The 22,304-nt window shown below is 33.5% G+C and overlaps 1 protein-coding gene across 1 annotated transcript; it reads right to left on the bottom strand.

Annotated features, from left to right (window-relative positions):
- Positions 1–8,004: 8,004 nt before the first annotated feature.
- On the bottom strand, positions 8,005–10,142 carry LOC145956461 (uncharacterized). Its single transcript, XM_083072065.1, has 3 exons — positions 9,140–10,142; positions 8,923–9,043; positions 8,005–8,806 (listed from the first exon to the last, which is right to left on the bottom strand). Exons 1-3 carry the CDS (start codon positions 10,140–10,142, stop codon positions 8,005–8,007), a joined length of 1,926 nt encoding a protein of 641 aa, XP_082928191.1.
- Positions 10,143–22,304: the final 12,162 nt, after the last annotated feature.

Here is a 22,304-nt window from a genome sequence, read left to right on the forward strand (position 1 = left end):
TGAGAGGGAAGAATCTTGTATATTTATGTTTGAAATGCAAAAAACATTTTTCTTCATCAGGTATTCTCGAGTTCAACCATTGAAAAAATAACCGCCATTAAAAATTTTATATCCACGTGTCTGAAATAAAGAACAATAGACCAAACTGTGATTGGAATATTTTGTACGTCGTATTATTTATAACGAGTTTCTTACAATGAAGAAAACTATAACCATCTATGGTTATAGGACGTACAGAACAGTAAAGGAATAGAAAATGCTCAGAATCAGAATACTATAAGGAAAAGAGATTCAAACCACCTAGACAAGGAAGAAAGATTCACAATCAAATTCATTCCCCGTTCTCTCTCTCATTTCCTCCCAATATAACTTGCATGTCTCAAACGTAATCACGTAATTGGGAATTCGATTTCCTTTGCCTTTCTGTGCGCACTGCCCTTGCTTTTGGATCTTCCGCCACTTGTCCATTGTTGCTAACAGAATTTTTGTCCTCATGTGAGCTGACATGGCTCCTTGCTGTCTCATTTTCCAGCTCAACATCCTTGTATAAATCCGTCTCAGCTAGTCCCGTTACAATACCTTTCCCATTGAAATCAACCTTTCCCAAGGTTGAAATTAGGATAGGATTCTTCCATGACAATAATGTCTTCCCAAGTGGCCTCATGATCCTGTAAACCTTCCCACTTTACCAAAACCTGTTTAATAGCTTTAGTGCCCCTCAATATAGTATGATATTGCAGAATTGCAATGGGCTGCAAAATGGGACCCTCCTCGATATTTAGCAATGGTAAAGGAATGTAAGATGTAGCATAATCGCCCTTGAATAATTTTAACACAGAAACATGAAAAATAGGATGTATCCTTGCTATGTCAAGTAACTTGAGTGTGTAAGCCACCATGCCAATCTTTTCTATAATAGGAAAAGGTCCAAAATACCTCATTCCTAACTTTTGGTTCTTTCGCAAAGCTAGTGACAGCTGTCTGTATGGTTGTAATTTAACGAGCACCAGTCTCAATTTTACCTCTTTTTGGATGAGACTTATTGAACAATTCCGCTCATCCTCTGAACCATTGCAATATAATTGTTCTCTTTTTGGTTCATTTTGTATGCAGATATAACTAACCCAAATTCATCTAACAATACCTTAATACACCTCATTTTTGTGCAGGTATTGAGCTAGAGACTTGAGGATTGAAGACCTATAGGATTAGAAATCCAAGAAGCTAAGGAGAAGAGAAGAGTGAATGCGTCGGGCGCAACATTACCTGAGCCAGGCGTGATCGAGACAAAGAACTCCTCTGGAAGCCATCGTGCCGGGCGTAAAATGAATTGCGCCGAGCGTGTGTCCTAAGGCAGAGAGTCTCTGAAAGACCCTGCACCGGGCGCTACGACTTATGCGCCGAGCGCGGAAACCCTAATCCGACTCCCAAGCTCGTATTTGAAGGCATTTTCGGGGGTTTTCTTCCTCATTCACGCAGGGGCGCCTCCTTGGAGCTGTAGAAGGAATTCTCAAAGCTTGGGAACGTTCGTGTGTGGATCTTTCCTTCGGTTCTTCACTTCTCCTTTCATCTCTATTTTGTATTTACCCTCATTGTTGAGTGGTTCCACCCATTTTTGTGGGGTTAGATGTAACCAACGTACTCTATTGTAATCCTTACGTTTTTAATGATATATATGTATTGTTTCATTCTTTGTTGTGTACGTTTCTACGCTTAATGCTTGCTTTGGATTGATCACCCTTTGCATGATTTAAGGTTCCATTGAGTATTGGGAAATACCATTGAAACTAGTTCTGGAACATATGCCTAGTGGAGATTGTATCTAGGGATAGAGCTTGACCCATTAGTAGTCTTAAACCCTAGCCCGTAATGCGAGTGTAGATATTGGGTACTCAAGGGATTGATATTCAATGTCCGCACCTAAGCTCTTTCTTTAAGGGATTAGGTTTGAGTAAACTTATGGGTTGACTAAGCAATGTATGTAACAAGAGATTAAGGATTCATTAGTGTAACGTTTGGTGAAATCTGACCCCCACAACCTCACAAAACCATTATACCATTTCTATCCTTTTCCACTCACAAACCAATATTTATTTATAGCTTTCATTCCAATAGTCACAACTTTGAACTCACATGACAAACTATGAAATTGGAATTATTCTTTAGTCACGAATAGTCAATAAATGCTTATTTTACCTTCTAATCCCTGTGGATACGATATTTTTACTACTTGAACGGCCGATATACTTGCTATGTTTGAGACCGTTGATGGAATTAAACTGATTTACAATTATAACAAAAGTACTTCAACGGAAATCTCAACAAGTTTTTGGCGCCGTTGCCGGGGATTAGCAAGGCAATTTAGTATTTATAGCTATTTGTGATTTAATCCTTTATTGCTTTTGTTATTTTTATGTTAGCAATGAATTGTTGGAGCTAACCTGTGTACTCTAGTCTTCAGCTTTCTCTTGTATGCAAGGTACTATTCAAATTAGACTGACCAATCCTTCTGAGCAATTGTTGAGCAATCCTGAGATTGAGCACAGGGCAAGGAGGAACAATAGCAACAGGAGGAGAAGGAGAATCGGAGCAATTCAAGTTGGTCACCGTCAGGCTCGGGACAGTAAACAAGCGCTTCCTGGGAGGCAACCCAGAGATCTGAACTCTAGTGCATATGTTTTTTAGTTGCTTTAGTGTTTTAACTTTTATTGTGATTGTGTTATAATTGTATGCTATACTTGTTATTGGGACTTGTTTTGTGATTGTTTACGTTCTGTGATATGTATGTTATATCGTATTATATGTGTTTTGTGTTAAGTATTAATTGTTAGAATCATGTTTGAGTGGGTAAATATAGGGTACATCTTGTTGGGAGTGTGAGGATGAGGTAATTATGTTTCTGGGTGGAGATAAGGCCTTCTCTTTAAGAAAACTTAGGCAAATTGACCATGTAAGTGGCTACACGCCGGGCGTAACTCTTTTGCACCCGGCTCAGTACTCAATTTTTGGTCTCTGGAACCCACCACGCCGGGCGCGCTTAAGTCACGCCCGGCGCGATATCAGATTTTGAAACCTCGTTGATCTTTACTGATACGAAGTCCGGCGCATCTGTTCTGCGCCCGGCGCAACCTTCCTGCCAGCCAATATTTATCCATTTTCAATCATGTTTCTTTATGTTCTATTTGTGTGCTTTATGTTGTATTTTCATAGTCCATTTCTGTGTGCATGCATGCTGTGCTTAATTGTGGTCTAAGGATATTCTTCATTTTTCCTATATTTGCTTGGTCATCACTGTGTATAAATTTTGTGCTCACCATATACTTTCATGATTACACTCCGCAACCACTTCTGGTTACCAGGACTTTCAGGCATATACTGGTTGGCTTGGGGACCAGGCTCCTAAGTTTGGGGGAGTGGAGCTACTAATGCTGACGGAGCTGATAATGGTGGAGCAGCTGCTGATGATGATGACCAGACCCCATAGATGGAAGCAGATGAAGCCTACCTTAGTTTACCTTTGTTTATTGCAATTTATTTTTCTGTCTTTTATTTTTAGTATTTTAACTATTTTTATTATCTAGTTTCTTTTTGATGATTACTCTGTTGGTTCTTTTTTTTTTGTGAATATTCTGCTTTAGCACGGTTTTTAATCTTGTTGATACTTGCTTTGCTTGTGGTCGATTCTGGATTGTGGTTTGCTTGATGTTTGTGGTGCGTGTACCTTAGACATTTTCAAGTCACGTTAGATCTTTAGTTCATGACTAGTTGTATACGGGTTTCAATGTTGATCATAGAACTGAGCTGAGTGTGATAATTTGTGGATGCATAGCCGGGTGAGGTTTGAGCCTAAACACTGATGAGTGAACTATGCTTAAGTTGCATGATAGACTTTGCTTGAGTTTCCCTGGTGGTTTGCTTATGTTGTGTACTTATATGATCAAGGCATTCATATTTTCCTTATTTTGTTAACCTTCTAAGCCAAAAAGCCATTTCCACTTTTCACTTGACTCATACCTTCCTAAGCCTAAACACCACACCTTCCACTTGTCCCAAACCATGAAAAATTAACCATAACCTTTGCTTTGGTTAAGAGAGAAAATTGATGACATCATACAAGTTTGGGGGAGTTGAAGAATGGGAAATTTTGGGAAAAAGAAAGTATGTGGTCAGCCATTACAAAATAAATTCAAAAAAAAAAAACAAAAACAAAAACAAAAACAAAGCAAAACAAAAACAAAAATATTAAGATGCAAAAGTGTAAATATGCATCTCATAAAGGCTAATGGCTTAGATCCAGTTAAGGGCATGTGCTAAATTGTTGTATTGGGGTATGGAGAGGGATATCATTGTAGAAATCTCAATTGCTCTCTTAAGCTATAGCACCTTCAATCCTTGAAAAACCATGAAATTGCTATTGCTTAACCCAGATTTGCCCTAATAAAGACCTTGTGATGAGTGCCTGCATTTGTTTTACCACTGGTTTCATTTGGAAACGAAGAACAAAGTTGAATCATGTGGCGTGAGTAGTAGACTAGAGAGAAACACTCACCCTGATACACTAGTGTGCATAGAGAGAAACACTTTCCTAGTGAGGAGGCATACACAGATAGTCATTACTCTTCTCAGCTCTTTGATCTCTTTTGAAACCTTTGTTTGCACCTTGTCATGTTCCATTGCAATAATTGTGACTGAAGATCCATCTTAGGTTCATGCTTGCGAAAGGAAAGTACAAGTGAACTATGATGTAGAATTGGACACACATGCATTGCTTATTATCTGCTAGATTTATTACCTGTTGCTTGAGGACAAGCAAGGTTCTAAGTTTGGGGGAGTTGTTAAGTCTCAATTTTACCTCTTTTTGGATGAGACTTATTGAACAATTCCACTCATCCTCTGAACCATTGCAATATAATTGTTCTCTTTTTGGTTCATTTTGTATGCAGATATAACTAACCCAAATTCATCTAAAAATACCTTAATACACCTCATTTTTGTGCAGGTATTGAGCTAGAGACTTGAGGATTGAAGACCTATAGGATTGGAAATCCAAGAAGCTAAGGAGCAGAGAAGAGTGGATGCGTCGGGCGCAACATTACCCGAGCCGGGGGTGATCGAGACAGAGAACTCCTCTGGAAGCCATCGCGCCGAGCGTAAAATGAATTGCGCCGAGCGTGTGTCCTAAGGCAGAGAGTCTTTGAAAGACCCTGCGCCGGGCGCTACGACTTATGCGCCGGGTGCAGAAACCCTAATCTGACCCCCAAGCTCGTATTTGAAGGCATTTTCAGGGGTTTTCTTCCTCATTCACGCAGGGGCGCCTCCTTGGAGCTGTAGAAGGAATTCTCAAAGCTTGGGAACGTTCGTGTGTGGATCTTTCCTTCGGTTCTTCACTTCTCCTTTCATCTCTATTTTGTATTTACCCTCATTGTTGAGTGGTTCCACCTATTTTTGTGGGGTTAGATGTAACCAACGTACTCTATTGTAATCCTTACGTTTTTAATGATATATATGTATTGTTTCATTCTTTGTTGTGTACGTTTCTACGCTTAATGCTTGCTTTGAATTGATCACCCTTTGCATGATTTAAGGTTCCATTGAGTATTGGGAAATACCATTGAAACTAGTTCTGGAACATATGCCTAGTGGAGATTGTATCTAGGGATAGAGCTTGACCCATTAGTAGTCTTAAACCCTAGCCCGTAATGCGGGTGTAGATATTGGGTACTCAAGGGATTGATATTCAATGTCCGCACCTAGGCTCTTTCTTTAAGGGATTAGGTTTGAGTAAACTTATGGGTTGACTAAGCAATGTATGTAACAAGAGATTAAGGATTCATTAGTGTAACGTTTGGTGAAATCTGACCCCCACAACCTCACAAAACCATTATACCATTTCTTTCCTTTTCCACTCACAAACCAATATTTATTTATAGTTTTCATTCCAATAGTCACAACTTTGAACTCACATGACAAACTATGAAATTGGAATTATTCTTTAGTCACGAATAATCAATAAATGCTTATTTTACCTTCTAATCCATGTGGATACGATATTTTTACTACTTGAACGGCCGGTATATTTGTCGTGTTTGAGACCGTTGATAGAATTAAACTGATTTACAATTATAACAAAAGTACTTCAACGGAAATCTCAACAATCGCCCACCTGAAATTCAACATTTCTTCTCTTTTTATCTGCTTGAACCTTCATGTGTTGTTGTGCTCTAGTTAAATTTAGCTTCAACTGATGCAATAAAACATCCCTTTGTTGCAACAACTCCTGAAGTGGAGGAGGATCAGTCTCATTGGGTACGTACTTTGATAACATTGGGGGGTCTCTACCATAGACCACTTTGAAGGGTGTCATCCCTGCACTAGTATGAAAGGCCGTGTTATACCAGTATTCAGCCCAAGGCAACACCTTGTACCATTTACTAGGATGTTGATGAGTAAAACACCAAAGATACATCTCTAAACATTTATTTAGTGCCTCGGATTGACCATCTATTTGAGGGTGGTAGGCGAAAGACATAACTAAGGTAGTGCCCTAAAGTTTAAAAAGATGTTGCCAAAATTGGCTAGTGAATACCTTGTCCCTATCTGAGACGATAGACTTGGGAATTCCATGAAGTTTAACAACATACATCATAAACAACTCTGCAACTTGTTTACTAGTATAGGCTGTTTTAAGTGCAGCAAAGTGATCATATTTTGATAGCCTATCTACCACCACCATTATCACTGTGTAACCACAAGAACTAGGAAGACCAGTAATAAAATCCATGGCCACATCCTCCCAAATTTGATGAGGAATTGGTAAGGGTTGTAATAAACCAGCAAGAGAAACATTCAATATCTTTGCTTGTTGACACACGACACATTTCTGAACAAATTGTCGAATATCATCTTTCATATTAGGCCAATAAAATTCAGCTTTAGTTCGGGCTATAGTTCTATCCACACCTGCATTTCCTCCAATTGGGGAAGAGTGGTATTCCCCCAAGATTTCCTTAATCAAAGATGTAATTGGAGGAACAACCAATCGATTCTTCCAATATAACATCTGGTCTTTGACCGAATAATTAGAATTCTGGTGACCCCGATATTCGTTGCATTGTATTTCCTTCTTCAACTTGTCATCCTCTAGCACTGCAGCCTTTAATTTTTGCAGAAATAAGGATTTTGGTTCAGACCAAGCCATATGTAAAAAGACCGAGATAGCCCATCCGCAACCAAATTCTCCCGACCAGGCTTGTATTCAATATGAAAGTCGAATCCAAGAAACTTATACAACCACTTCTGCTGCTCAGGAGTTTGTATAGTTTTCTCAGTCAAGTGTTTTAAACTTTGCTGGTCTATTCGGATTATAAAATGATGCCCAAGGAGATAATGTCGAAATTTGGCCAAAGACTCTATAATAGCTAACATTTCCCGAACATATGCTGACTGTTTTTGAGATCTAGGGGAAAGTTTCTTGGAGAAATAAGCAATAGGATGTTGATCCTGACTAAGAACAGCTCCTATGCCTATTCCCGATGCATTTATTTCTAATATAAAAGACTTAGAAAAGTCTAGAAGAGCCAACACAGGTGCATGAGTGACAACAGTCTTAAGCTTGATGAAAGCATTCCAAGCTATGTCATTCCAGATAAAACTATCTTTCTTCAATAAATCTGTGAGTGGTCCAGCAATAATCGCATACCCTTGTATAAATTTCTGATAGTACCCTGTGAGGCCCAAAAACCCTCTCAATTGTTTAACATTTTTAGGTTCTGGCCAATTGGAAATAGCTTCAACCTTTGACTTGTCCATAGCCACACCATTGCCTGAAACTGTATAGCCTAAATAATCAACTTCTTGCATAGCGAATGAACACTTGGACAATCGAGCAAACAGTTTATGCAATTGGAGAATTTTTAAGACCGATTCTAAATGAAGCAAATGAGAAGACCACAAAGGACTATATACAAGTATATCGTCAAAGAATACTAATACATATCTTCGTAGCTAGTGCTGGAAAATTTGATTCATTAAAGATTGAAATGTTGTCGGGGCATTAGTGGGACCAAATGGCATTACAAGCCATTCATAGTGTCCATGGTGTGTTCTGAAAGCAGTTTTCAATTGGTCCTCAGGTTTCATCAATATCTGGTGATATCCAGATCGCAAATCCAATTTGGAAAAAAATTGAACACCATGCAGTTCATCTAATAATTCATCAACAGTTGGCATAGGGAAACTATCCTTAATTGTCACAGCATTAAGGGCCCTATAATCAGTACAAAATCTCCACGACCCATCTTTCTTTTTAACTAAAATGATTTGAGAGGAAAAGGGACTTGCACTGGGTTGAATAATCCCTTCATCTAACATGTCATGTACCATCCTCTCAATTTGAGCCTTTTGACTATGAGGGTATCTATAAGGTTTAACCTTGACTGGAAGGGCCCCTAGAGTAAGAGAAATTCCATGATTTTGACTTCTGTCAGGAGGTAGACCTGATGGCTTAGTAAACACCATCTTGTATGTATGCAAAAGCAAAGCTAATTTTGGTTCCAAATCTACTGGCAACCCCTGCAACGGATCTGTTATAGAATCTGGAGTCTGCAACTGTAATATGAATGTTTCATCAATGGCATGAGTGTTACATAACCTTTTTAATTGGTGGAATTCAGCTTGCTTAACATGTGATGGGTGTTGCCCATGTAAGGTGACAAACTGCCCATTCAGATAAAACTTCAGAGTCAAAGCACTAAATTTGCAATATGAGGCCCTAAGGTAGCTAACCATGCTGCTCCCAAAACTAGATCTGCACCAGTTATAGGTAACAAAAATATAGGTAATTGCAACACAAAATCCTGCACTTTTATTTTTAAATTGTTTATGCATTCCTCTGCCACCATAGTGTTACCATTACCCACTAACATCTTGAACTGAGGAGCTAGTTCAATGGGTAGCTTCAAGAAATGAGCAATCTGAGGTTGGATAAAATTGTCACTGCTGCCACTATCTAACAAAATCTGCAAGGTCACACCATTAACTTGTCCTTGAAACTTGAGGGTCCCAAGTCCATTAGCTCATTTCAATGCATTATAAGATAAGTGATGTTCCGCATCAATAGACACATCAAAATGCTAGGAACTATCTGGAGGATCAGGCTCCGGAGAAGATGAATTAGGCTCGTCAATTTGTAACAACATCATGTGTTTGTTGGGACAGCGATGAGCAGGAGTAAACTTCTCATCACAAGTGAAGCAAAGGCCTTTCTCTCGACGAATCTGCATTTCGGCAGAAGTCATTCGCTTAATGGTAGCAGATTTGGTGTTTTGGCTAAAAGGTTTGATTGTAGGGGTAGGCAATAATGGTGGTAAGGTATTGGTTTTGGGCAAGCTGGTTGTGGTTTGGGTTTGTGTTTGGGATTTATGGGACATAGAGGGCAAATATTGATAAGGCTTTTTGGTGTATTTTTCCTCAAATAAATGAGCTAGAGATACTGCCTTAAGAATTGAATCAGGACCATGAGCTAACACATCACGTTTAATATCAGAATTAAGGCCACTAAGAAAATAATCCAACAAAGCATCACCTGTCACTCCAGAAACTCGATTGGACAAAGCTGTAAATTTAGAATAATAATCCTTCACGGAGCCAGATTGCGTCAACTTGAACAAGGTCGAACGTGGACACTCATAAGAAGAAGGTCCAAATTCAATCTCGAGGGCTTGAGTGAACTCCTTCCATGATTGAAATGGTTGAGTCTTCATGATCATTTGGAACCAAGGGACCACTTCCTTGTCCATGTGTACTGCAGTAATCGTGAACCTTTGTGTTTCCGAAGTATTATAGTAGTCAAAGAATTGTTCAGCCTTAAAAATCCAGTGCAAAACATCAATACCATCAAAACGGGGAAAATCCAGTTTCACGTTCCTTACCTGAAATGGTTGTACCATCGCAGGTCCTGATTGTGAGCTCGCACCACCATGCTGGTGTTGTTGATGAAGATCACCAATCGCTAAATCCAGTTGTTCAAAGCGTTTAGTCGTAATCGTGGAAAACTGCTTAAAATCGGCATCATGTTTCTCCATCATCTCCATCAAACGTTTCATGTCATTCTGCAACTCTTTCAAACAGGTATTATCCGCCATGGTGACAATGAAAGCACCAATGAAATAAAGAACAATAGGCCAAACTGTGATTGGAATACTTTGTACATCGTATTATTTATAACGAGTTTCTTACAATGAAGAAAACTATAACCATAGATGATTATAGGACGTATAGAATAGTAAAGGAATAGAAAATGCTCAGAATCAGAATACTATAAGGAAAAGAGATTCAGACCACCCAGACAAGGAAGAAGGATTCACAATCAAATTCATTCCCCCTTCTCTCTCTCATTTCCTCCCAATATAACTCGCACGTCTCAAATGTAATCACGTAATTGGGAATTCGGTTTCCTCTGTCTTTTTGTGCGCACTGCCCTTGCTTTCGGATCGTCCGCCACCTGTCCATTGTTGCTAACAGAATTTTTGTCCTCATGTGAGCTGACATGGCTCCTTGCTGTCTCATTTTCCAACTCAACATCCTTGTATAAATCTGTCTCAGCTAGTCCCGTTACAGTGTCATTTTCCAGGTGCAGGAACTGGATATATATCTCCATTTCTCTTCTTCATCATGTGAAATTATGCCAGATGTGTGAAGAATTTTTAAATCCATATACAAAAGTGATACTCCTTATACAAGTATAATTCTCTAATAAAAAGTCCTTAATGTTATATCTGATAGAAGGATAGACGTATGATAAACAAGAGGTGCAATTATGGCAAATGCATGGAAAATTTGTAAAAAAAAAATATCGAAGTGGTTTTTTTTAAGAATGACAACAATCGAAAAATCATTTAATGAGGAAACAATTGTGGGAAAAAGAGGGGTAATTAATAGTAGAGAATAAAAAAATCATATGAAACTAGTAACTGATCTAGATGTTGAAAATTTCTTTAATTAGGATAAGAAAATAGTCTATAATATTTTCAAGAAAAATATGATAATTTTTTTACAGGATAACCTAGAGAAAGAAATGTCACTAAGCATTCAGCAGTAGTAAGTAACTATATGTCATTATCATCAATTCTTTCTCAGGTGCTTTTCTCACTTCACATTATAATTTCATCTCATTATGAAAGTTTGAAAATTAGAATAAAGTTTTATTATATTTTAGCCCCCCTCAATGAAAATTGCTTAGCTCCGACCCTTGTGTTGATGCTTTTGAATTTGAGGTTATGAATGATGGCCAAATGAATCCTTGTTAAATTATAATAAGTTATACCTTTGGCAACTTAAAGAAATTAAGTGGAAGTGTTACTTGAATTGGATTATAGCTTGCAGAATATTGAAGCTATGTCTACTTATGCTTATCAAATGGAACAGAAATACTCAGCACACGGTCTCTTAGATGATTCTGGTATGGAATGCCAATTTTGTCACTCTTTAGATATAAATGATTGAAGAAACACCATCATATATGGTAGAACCTATACCTAAATAGATTAATGCTTCGAGTTCTGTAATTATTCTGTGTTCTTATCTCTATCCTAAATATTAAATGATTCCCACGTGAAATAACTTTTTATCATTCTCTTTTTTTTTTCTAAACGCGTATTTTATTTTATTTGAAAAATTAAGAAAAAAAATTAGTGAATAATTGACATTTATTTTGTTGATCTTAGTGAATAAAGAAAAGTCTTTTTTTATTGTTTTTATCATTTTTTTCTTTTTTCTAAACGCATATTTTTATTATATTTGAAAAATAAAGAAAAAAATTAGTGAATAATTGACATTTATTGTCTTAAACTTTGTCATGTTAATGAATAAAAATTGTAAACTTTAATTTTGTTATAAATTAATTTCAAACTTTATTATTTTTACAAATAAATATCTTAATTTTAAATTTTTGTCTCAATTAATTCTAAATATTTCATTTATTAACTTTTTGATAGATATATTTTAATTTTATTTTCATATTTATTAAAATATCATATAATTTAGAAGAATAAAAAAATCAAATAAAGTCTTTTTTATTGTTTTTATGATTCTCTTTTTTTTTCTTTTTTTCTAAACGCATCTTTTATTATATTTGAAAAATAAAGAAAAAAATTAGTGAATAATTAGTGAATCTAAAAAAGCATGTATTTTGGTTAAATGTGACAAAATTAATTATTTTGTTTAATGATCTTTTAAGAGAAAAAAATACCAAATGAATTCTAAAATAAAAATAATGCAGTTGACTGTGTGAACAACAAAATAGTAGGGAATACAAATGAGCAAACTAACTATTAATAATAGCAAAATGTATTCATGTATTAACAATAACTATTAATACTTTTCTCTATGAAGATGGGGACACAGAAGTCAATTAACTTGCTCTATTTTGCTCAAGAAAAGGAAAAAGTGAAAGCTGAAATTGATATAATAATCTCTACAATCAACGGTAGATCTTCAAGACTTTGTAATCAATTTAAATTTTTTAGAACAAGTGTGTGTGTGTGTATATATATATATATATATATATATATATATATATATAAGATGAATTTGAGTTAAGATTTCTGTGAGTAAAATGAGATGAGAACGGATCTTAATTCGGGGAAGAACACTCTTAGCACAAAAATTACGATTTTTCTCTCCCTTGAGTTTGTTATTGTTATCCCTCCTCCTTTTATAACTCAACAATTGTAAATTTATAAAGAAAATATTTTAAAATGTTTAAAATAATTTATATTTACATTATAAATATTTTATGCCTCCATTAACTTATTTTAGTTAATTTTTTTTAATTCATTTTTTTATTATTTATCTTTTTTAATATTAATTTTACACATTCTTTTTGTAATTAAAAAAAAAAACTCTCTCAATTATGTTAAATTATATTCATTTCATTTTTATGTTAATATATAAATTTTTAATTATCTAACCTTTCAATCTATTATATTTTAATTATATTTTTTTAATATATTTTGATAATTTATTTTGTAACGACCCGGCTAGTCACTACACACGGCATCGCACACTAGAAACTCCAGACAGATAGAACAAGTATATAAATATAGGATCTAGAATATATAAATATACAAAGTTCTAGTCTGACTAGGGTTAAAGTGTACCAAAGAAAATTACAACCAAATGCTACTATCCCAAGTAGCTACCAGCAAAATATCCACACAAGCAAAACAGCTCCAAGGTCCGCCGGAGACTCACCACTAGACGCCCACCTATTCCTGTTCTGCTCCCATACACAGTATGATCATCGCAGTCCAAACCAGGGACGGAGCCAGGATTTCAATACTGGGGGGCCGAGAATTGGAATGATCAAATGAGGCGCTACATTTTTTTAAAAAAAAAAAAATTCCAAAGTGATACCACATAGCAGGCCGTACCAGAAGTCCAAAAGTTGAATAAAAAAATAAATTTGGGTTATTCATTTAATTATACATATGAGTTTATATTAAAAATAGGGGGTGCCATATAGTAATATATATGTATATAAAAAAAAATTAAAATTGTTGGGGGGGCCGTGGCACCCGTAGGTCCCCCCTTGGCTCCGTCCTTGGTCCAAACACCATGGAAAAACAGTGAAAGGGTAAGCTAGTGTAATTAAAAATCAGCATACAAATAGATACATAGCAATGTAATTAAATTTCATCATTATGAGTATCAGCTCATCTGCAAAACTTATATCACGCATCAATACCAGCACCACGATGTGGCTACATCAACACTGTAGAACAGCAACAACAGCACCACCTCAAGTGGTTATAACAGCACCGCCTAGCGGCAACATCAGTACCACCTCAAGTGGTTATAACAGCACCGCTTAGCGGCAACATCAGCACCACCTCAAGTGGCTATAATGGCCTCTCAACTAGGCACACATCAGCACCAGCTAGCGGTTATTACAGCACCACGATAGTGGCTAACAGCACCGACATAGCGGCTATAACAGCACCACACTAGTGGCTAAACACAGCATACAGCTCAGCAATAAACAGCACAGCAAAACAGCTCACAGCACAGCACAGCAAAATCAGCATACAACACAGCCAAGTAGTATTCAACACAGCTTACTACTCACAACTCAGCTCATCATTCTAGAGTACAGCCATATTATAAATTAGCATTTAAAATCATCAATAACAGCCCAGCTCAGCATAGCAAGACACATCTATTACAACTTAACATCATCTTTCAACATTTACATCTAGTCAGCACAACTTATTTATCAATTTCATCTCAGCTCAGCAATCACAGCAAAATTCAACAATGATCAGCCTATAATTCAGCTCGACTCAAATAATAAAGTTTAGCATTAGCATCACATAGCACAACCCAGCGTTACATCATTAACAACATACCGCACAACACAACTTTTCATCACACAGCATTGGCAACATTAATCAGCACAACCAATCGTCTTACAGTACATCTAAGCATCTTATAGCAACATACACCTAACACAGCTCAACATCATCAAACAGCAATTTCAGCTAGTCATCACATCATAATCAACAGCTTCTCCTTAAACTCAACATAAACAACCTCTAACATCCATTAGTGAAGTCACATCCCCGCGCCCGGCACACTCGTGGTTGCGCCCAGCACAGTGCAACCAGAGAGCACCAGGGGGCCAACGCACCCAGTGCAAGCATGCCCGCGCCCGGCGGGACCCAGCCAGAGAGCCCAAGGCTCACTCACGCCTGGCGCAATACCAATTGCGCCGAGCGCCCACAAGGCAGAGACTCCCAAGGAGTCTCACGCCCAGCGCGACAAGGGCCGCGCTCAGCGCAGCACATCAACATCATCATTCAGCTCAATAATCATTCATCACTAACAGCTTAAAACAACATGATCAACACCTAATACGACCCAACCATCTTATTTACAATTCATATATCTTGTCCAATTACTCACCCAAACAACAAAAGTACACCTAAGCACCTAAAACAACTTTCAACTTAATCAAATCACTAAATGTGAAATGGCAACCATCACCACAAACAGCGCATCGGGAGTTATACTACTCCTACCATGCTCATCCTTATCTCATATGAAATATAATCAAATTTCCTACAACTCTCATTAAGACACCAAGTCCAAATTCCTTCATCTACCTTGTTAAAAATGATGAAAACCGCAACAGCTATAACCAAAGCTGACAGCTCGACCCCTCTTCACTAAAACAGCCATATTTAGAGTTCTACAACTCCTTTTTGAGTGATTCTAACTCCATTGGAAAGCTAACATCCAAGGCTACAACTTTCATGAAGACCTCAAAATCAAAATACTCACGCCCGGTGCGCTAATATCACGCCCGGCGCGAAACTCAACAGAGACGCGGCTTTAAATTGAGCCCGGCGCGAAGAACTGCGCCCGGCGCAAATTCAAACTGCAACTGCCCCCAGATTCGAAAATTTCACAAAACCTGCAAGAATCAACCAAAAGTCCACGTGCAAACGGTCCAAAACATCACATTTTCATCAAACAACCCAAAAGTACCAGCTTTTTTAACATGCAACATCAAACAAGGAAAATCCCCAAATTTTCACTCAAACCCCGAAACCCCGGAAAATGGATTTTTCATCAAAAACTCAGCCACCAATCCGCAGAAATTAGCAATCATATGAGTTTCTAGCTCATTTAACAAACAACCGGCAAGAAAATCCTAGCTTCCCTTACCTCGGTGCGAAAAATCCGAGCTTCGGGACCACGGAAAATGGAGAAGAAGATGGAAAGAGCTTGAATAACCGAAAGAGGGGAAAAGACGGCTCCGAACACACAGCTAGCAATCCAAAACTGCTCCTCACCACCACCTTGAGTCAACAAGAAAAGGAAACCAGGGAGTGAGTAGAGAATGAGAGAAAAGAAAGTCTTGAGTGAGTGAGGGAGAGAAAAGATAGCTACGGGGTCTCACATATTTTTGAAAAATTATTAATATTTAAAATGATTTTATATCAATAACTATTGATTAAAATTCAATTTTAGTTCATATATTTAAATATGTCCATTTATTATGAATTTTAATTATAATATAATTTAAATATTAAAAATATTTGTTAAATTTTAATTATATAATAAACTATCATATATAATATATAACTAAAATTCTAATATATATATATATATATATATATGTCTTTGACTCTTTAAATTTGAATGTGTGAAAATAATCTTGAACTCTTAACGTATGTTTAAAATTTACGAAATTCTGCAAAGTCTACAAAGTCTTGCAGAATCGATTAAAATCTTGGGGAGTGTATTGGATTAGGATTTTAAAGGACTTTTTTAGTTGAAAAAAGTCTTGTAGATTTTAAAAGACTTTGCAAGATTTTCATGACTTTTAAGATTTTGTAAGATTTCACAAGACTTTTAATCAGGATTTTAATGGATTATGCAAGAATTTTAAGTTAGGATTTTAATGGATTCTGCGGGACTTTGTGAACTTTGTAGAATTTCATAAATTTTTGACAGAGGATAAGAATTCAAGATTTTTTTTCATACATTCAAATTTAAAAAGAGTCAAATATAAAAATAATTAAAAAACAATAATGTCTGGATAAACAATAATAATATGTTTTCGTAATATCATGTCGTTCTAAATAGAATTCACCCACATATTCATAGTTATATTAGTCCTCCAAACATTAGTATCTTTTTGCTCTTGCTCCTGTGTTATAATAATATGCTCAAAATTATGATTTTCATTAACCAGTAATGTTAAAGATGAAGGTTCGTCCATCATTTCAAATGAAAATTCATCATAATGACATTTTTTACAAAGAAAGTCATGTAGTCCCACACATGCTAAAAATTATTCTAAACAACATTTTAATTTTTTTATAATTTGTGATTTAAAATAATTTATTTATAATTTTATAAATGATTAAAAAAAATAGTGGGACAACTACCCTACTCTCTTATAACTAATTATGTCTCTTCATTTTATATCGGTACTAAAGTAGAAATTTACAAACATCAATTGGGAGAAAATATATATCTAAAATTTGTTACAGGTACAAAAGAAATTTTTTAATTTTTAGTTGCTTTCAATTATTCACTCGTGAAAAAATATTTTTAGTATTAAATTCTAAGATACTGCAATGTCTTATGTTATTTTTCTTTTTTAAAATATAAAAATCCTAATTATATAATATAAAAATTAAAAAAATGAAATTCATAGTAAAAAAAAAAAGAAATAAAATAATTGTTGAGTCTTAAAAAGGGAAGGATAACAATAACAAATTCAAGAGTGGGAGGGAGATCGCAATTTTTGTGCTGAGAGGGTTTTTCCCTCAACTAAGATCAATTCTTATCTCCTTCTATTTACAAAAACCCTAACTCAAATTCATCTTTTACATATATATATATATATATATATATATATATATATATATATATATATATATATATATTGTTCTAATAAATCTAAATTGATTACAAGGTCTTGAAGATCTATAGTTGATTATAGAGATCATGATATCAATTTTAGCTTTCACCTTTCCCTTTTCTTGACGCGCGTTATAAATAGGGGTGGGCAAAATGAACTGAACTGAACTGAACTGAACTGAACTGAACTTATAAAAACTATACTGAACTTAAAAGTAGTTCTCATGAACTGAACTAAACTAAATATTATTTCAGACGAACTGAACTGAACTATTTTTTTGTGTTATTGAACTGAACTTAACTATACTATAAAAACCTGAACTGAACTGCATTTAAACTGTACTGAACTGTTATGATATTTTGAATTGAACAATTTTGACTCATTGATCTATCAAAATAGGACACATTTGTCAACTTTACTTTATTTTCCATTTTATTTAAATTTTTCAAAGAAAAAAATATAAAATTAAGTCAAATAAACTCAATGAATTTTAAGCCTAAAAATAAGTAGTCCAACATAGCTCAATTGATCCGTTAGGTTCGACAAAATTGATACAATTTTTGTTATCACTTTTTTTTTCTAAAATTTTAGTTATTAGACTATCAAGTTAATCCATTAAGACATAACATGTTAGAGACATTTAATTTTTATCCTTTTATAAAAATAGTTCAATTTTTATAATTCAGTTCAGTTTTATAGTTTAGTACAGTTAACTTTCCAACAGTTCAGTTCAGTTCAGTTTTTTTTAACAGTTCAGTTCAGTTTTTTTACAAATAATTCAGTTTTTATAGTACAGTTCAGTTCAGTTTTTTTTACCCACCCCTAGTTATAAAAAAAATTACTACTTGAAAGTTAAAATTTCAAGTATTTTTTGTGTTATATAACTGATGAAGAATCTCAATTAAATAGATCAAAATAGAGCAAGTCAATTAAAGAGAACAGAGAGAAAAATAGAGCAAGTTAATGACACTATCATTTATGAATAGAAGTTTCACCAAATAGGGAAATGGAGTGGGAACAGTAGTGCAATATTATATATAAGTAGTAGTGCAGTATTATTAACAAGAGAGAAAAAAATGGAGAAGACATGAGCACAGAAAAAAAAGAAGATGAAAAACTCACTTGGAAATTCTTGAAGCACTTGAAAAGTCACTTTAAACAATCTTCCAAAATCTTATGAGTTTGGATGAAGATTGTTTTATGAATTTGGTATTTATATATACCACTAAAAAGTCCATCAAAATCGCTTTAATACAACAATCCTTTAAAATCCTACATTTTTGAATACTAATGGGTTGTTTTTAAGTTGTAAAAAGTCTCAAATGAATACCAATTGATTTTAATAGACTCTTTAAAAAATCTTGAAAATCCTTATTGAATACCACTGGATTTGTTTCTAAGTGACATAAAACCCTGATTGAATACCAACGGACTTTTTTACTCAAAAAAAGTCTTTTAAAATCCTATAAAATCCTAAACCAATACACCCCCTTGATTTAAAAGTCTTGCAAAATCCATTCAAATCTTGATTTAACATTTAGAATCCTGCAAAGTCTTAAAAATCATGAAAATCTTGCAAACTTTTAAAATCCGCAGTACTTTTTTCAACTAAAAAAATCCTATAAAATCCTAATCCAATACACTCCTAAATATGTGAAAATAATGATGGATGTTTTTTTTTCTTTTAAACACATATATTAATTTTATAATCCAAAAGGATATTTTGCACACCCCTAGAAAATAAGAAGATTTGATTTAAATAATTAATTAAGAAAATAATTAATACCGATATCTAGTATTTAATGTATTCCATTTACAAATTCGTCCATTTGCGTATCTGGTATTTAATGTATTTAATGTATTCCATTTAAAAATTCATCCATTTGCGTGAATATAAGTCGGTAAGGATACAAGAATTATGAGAAAAATAATCCCGCTTTCCCCAGAGAGTATAACATAAAATTTCAATTTTTTTGTTCTATTTGCAATTGAAATAGGTGATGGTGAAAGTGAGACATTCAAATTCAAGGCTGAGACACTAAGCCTTATAAACAACACTTTCCATTTAAACAAAGAAACCTTCTTTCGCTAACTTATCAACAATGCTTTCAAGGTAAGTAGTCCTTCAAGTTTTGTTTTGTAAAGATTACAAATTTCAATTTCATTTGTGTTTCTTTTCTAGGCTTTGGACAAAATTCGGTATGACCAAAACACTTTCCATTATTGACAATGGTATTGGCATAACCAAAACAGGTAATGTGCTGCATTTTCATTTTATGTGTGTGTGTGCATTTCATGCTTATAGGTGTGGTGTGTGTATTATTTTAGATTTGATCCACAATTTGGGGAGGTCTAGTTAATTAGGTGTTGGTTTCTACTCTGCTTTCTTGGTTGCTGATAAGGTCATGGTCACCACCAAGCACAACCACCATGACCAATACACTCACTACAAGGAAAATGATGAATTGAGATGGATAAATTGCGACAATTATCTTGAAACCGTCGTTATTTTGATATTGCGACCTTTCATACAACGGTTTCTCCCAACCGTCGCAAAATTTTTCAACATTGCGACAGTTTGTAGTAAACTGTTGCAAAATTTTTTAACGTTGCAACAATTTATAGTAAATCGTCGCAATCTATATTTAGAAATTTATCTATATTGAGGCAGTTTGTAGTAAACTGTCGCAATATACAAGACAAAAATTGAAATAAAAATTCACACAGTCATGCACACTCCAAAATTCTATAATTTTACTTTCAATAAAAAATAGAAAAATAAAATCATAATGACATGTAATTATATTTAGAAATGTTAAAAAGGAAAAAATACTTTAATATACTATATTAATTTTATTTCTCTATGTTTTAAATTATTTTAGAATAAAAAAGTTTTATGTTAATTCTAAGAAGCTAAAAATTAATATATATATATATATATATATATATATGTTACATTTTTTTATATGTTAGTGAAATTAATAATACATCTTAATTGTGGATTAAATCGGGAATATTGAACAACTAATAAATAATTTATGAAATTTATTATTTTAATGGTTAATTCAATATGAGATATTTGATGAATTAAATTATCTTTTTACTCATATTAACTTAAAAATCACTTTTAGGTTTGAATATAATACACACACACACACATATATAATCCCTATTTAATTAGAATTTAAAAATTATTTTTAGTACAAACTAAATATTATTTTGTTCAAAAGTTACGGTGAAATTTGATAAAATTTAGGATTAAAAACATATTTAATAGTAGACTAGACTAAAAGTAATATTTTTTTTGGAAGTATTATATTATCTTAAAACTTATATTTTATTAATAATTTTATATATTTTTTGTTTAATATGAGATACACAATTACATCAACAAAATTTTAAATATATATATATATATATATATATATATATATATATATATATATAGAGAGAGAGAGAGAGAGAGAGAGAGAGGAGGAGGAATCAAATGACTCACAAAGTAACTCTTTATAAAGTTACTCCGTTCAATAACTCATGGTGTAAGTTAAATTTTATCGATCTAATTATTAAATTAAAAGTTATTAAATTTTACTAATAATTAATATAGAAAAAATTGATTAGAAAATAAAACAAGAATAAATACATTTTTTAATTTAATATCTTAGATTTAAGATGAATAAATAAATTAAGTTAATTAATAATTTATTTAAAATGTTAAAATTTAATTTATAAAAAAAAAAATTTAAAAGAGAAAGGTTATAATAACACCAGTGTAACTTTTACTAAGTATTACACCGCTCAATAAATTTATATTAAATATGAATTTTATAAATTCAACCGTTAGATTGAAAGTTTTTACTCTTAGATCATATATACAAAATTTTATATTAATTCAAGATGATTTGATACTTCATTCTTGTAAAACAAAATTGACGTAATATATATATTTTAAAATATACTAAAATATGAACACCTTTGATTACCTTCAAGTTATTCAATTTTAACAAAATTTGATATAAACATATAAAGTGATATGAACTTTTAATCCAACAATTGGATTTACAAAATTCACATTTAATATAAAATTATTCAGCATTGTAATACTTAGTAAAAGTTACACCAGTGTTATTATAACATTTTTCATTTTAAAATATATAAATTATTATTTAAACTTTTAAATTTATAATAAATAATTTAAATTGTATCATAATATTAATTTTAAATAGAAATAAGTAGATTGTTAATTATAAAAGTAAGTATATATATAAATAAAGATTAATTAAATATAATATAATTATTATTAGTAATATAATTATTATATATTTATAACGGTTCAGACACACCAGAATGAAAGAGATTCAAAGATAGTATAAGTATAAGATTGTATAGTTGAGAATGACTTAAATGAATTAATTTGTACTACTTATATTGACAACATGTCTCTGCATTTTTGTAGCTTATCTCATCAGAACTCTACAGTTAAGTGTGCTTGACCTGGAGTAATATAGGGAAGAGTGACCTTCTAGGAAATTTCCTAGAAATTGTGTAAGTAAGGACAAAATATGCTAAAAAGTGAAGTATTATGAAATAGAATCCTTGAGAAGAATAGCAACCGAATTTGAGACGTCTATAAAATTTAATAAAATAAAAAATTGTTAATTTTCACTTTTAGTTACTGAACTTTTTCTCTTATTAATATTTATGATCTTGACGTCAAGATTTTCTGCCCGTAGAAAAATTTTAAAGATTAAAATCAAATAAAATTTGTTCATAGACTAAGGGGATGTATTGGTTTAGGATTTCATAGGATTTTAAAAGACTTTTTTTAAGTAAAAAAGTATGTTGATATTTAATCCAAATTTTATGTCAC

This window comes from Cajanus cajan, chromosome 3 (genome assembly GCF_000230855.2).
Source record: "Cajanus cajan strain Asha chromosome 3, NIPB_CcT2T_4, whole genome shotgun sequence".
NCBI lineage: Eukaryota > Viridiplantae > Streptophyta > Magnoliopsida > Fabales > Fabaceae > Cajanus > Cajanus cajan.

Coding starts and splice junctions, on each gene's coding strand:
- LOC145956461 (XM_083072065.1), bottom strand. CDS start 10,142: ATGGCGGATAATACCTGTTTGAAAGAGTTGCAGAATGACATGAAACGT. Junction 9,044..9,139: donor GGAGCCTGATCCTCCAGATA/GTTCCTAGCATT, acceptor TCAAGTTTCAAG/GACAAGTTAATGGTGTGACC. Junction 8,807..8,922: donor CTAGCTCCTCAGTTCAAGAT/GTTAGTGGGTAA, acceptor TAACTGGTGCAG/ATCTAGTTTTGGGAGCAGCA.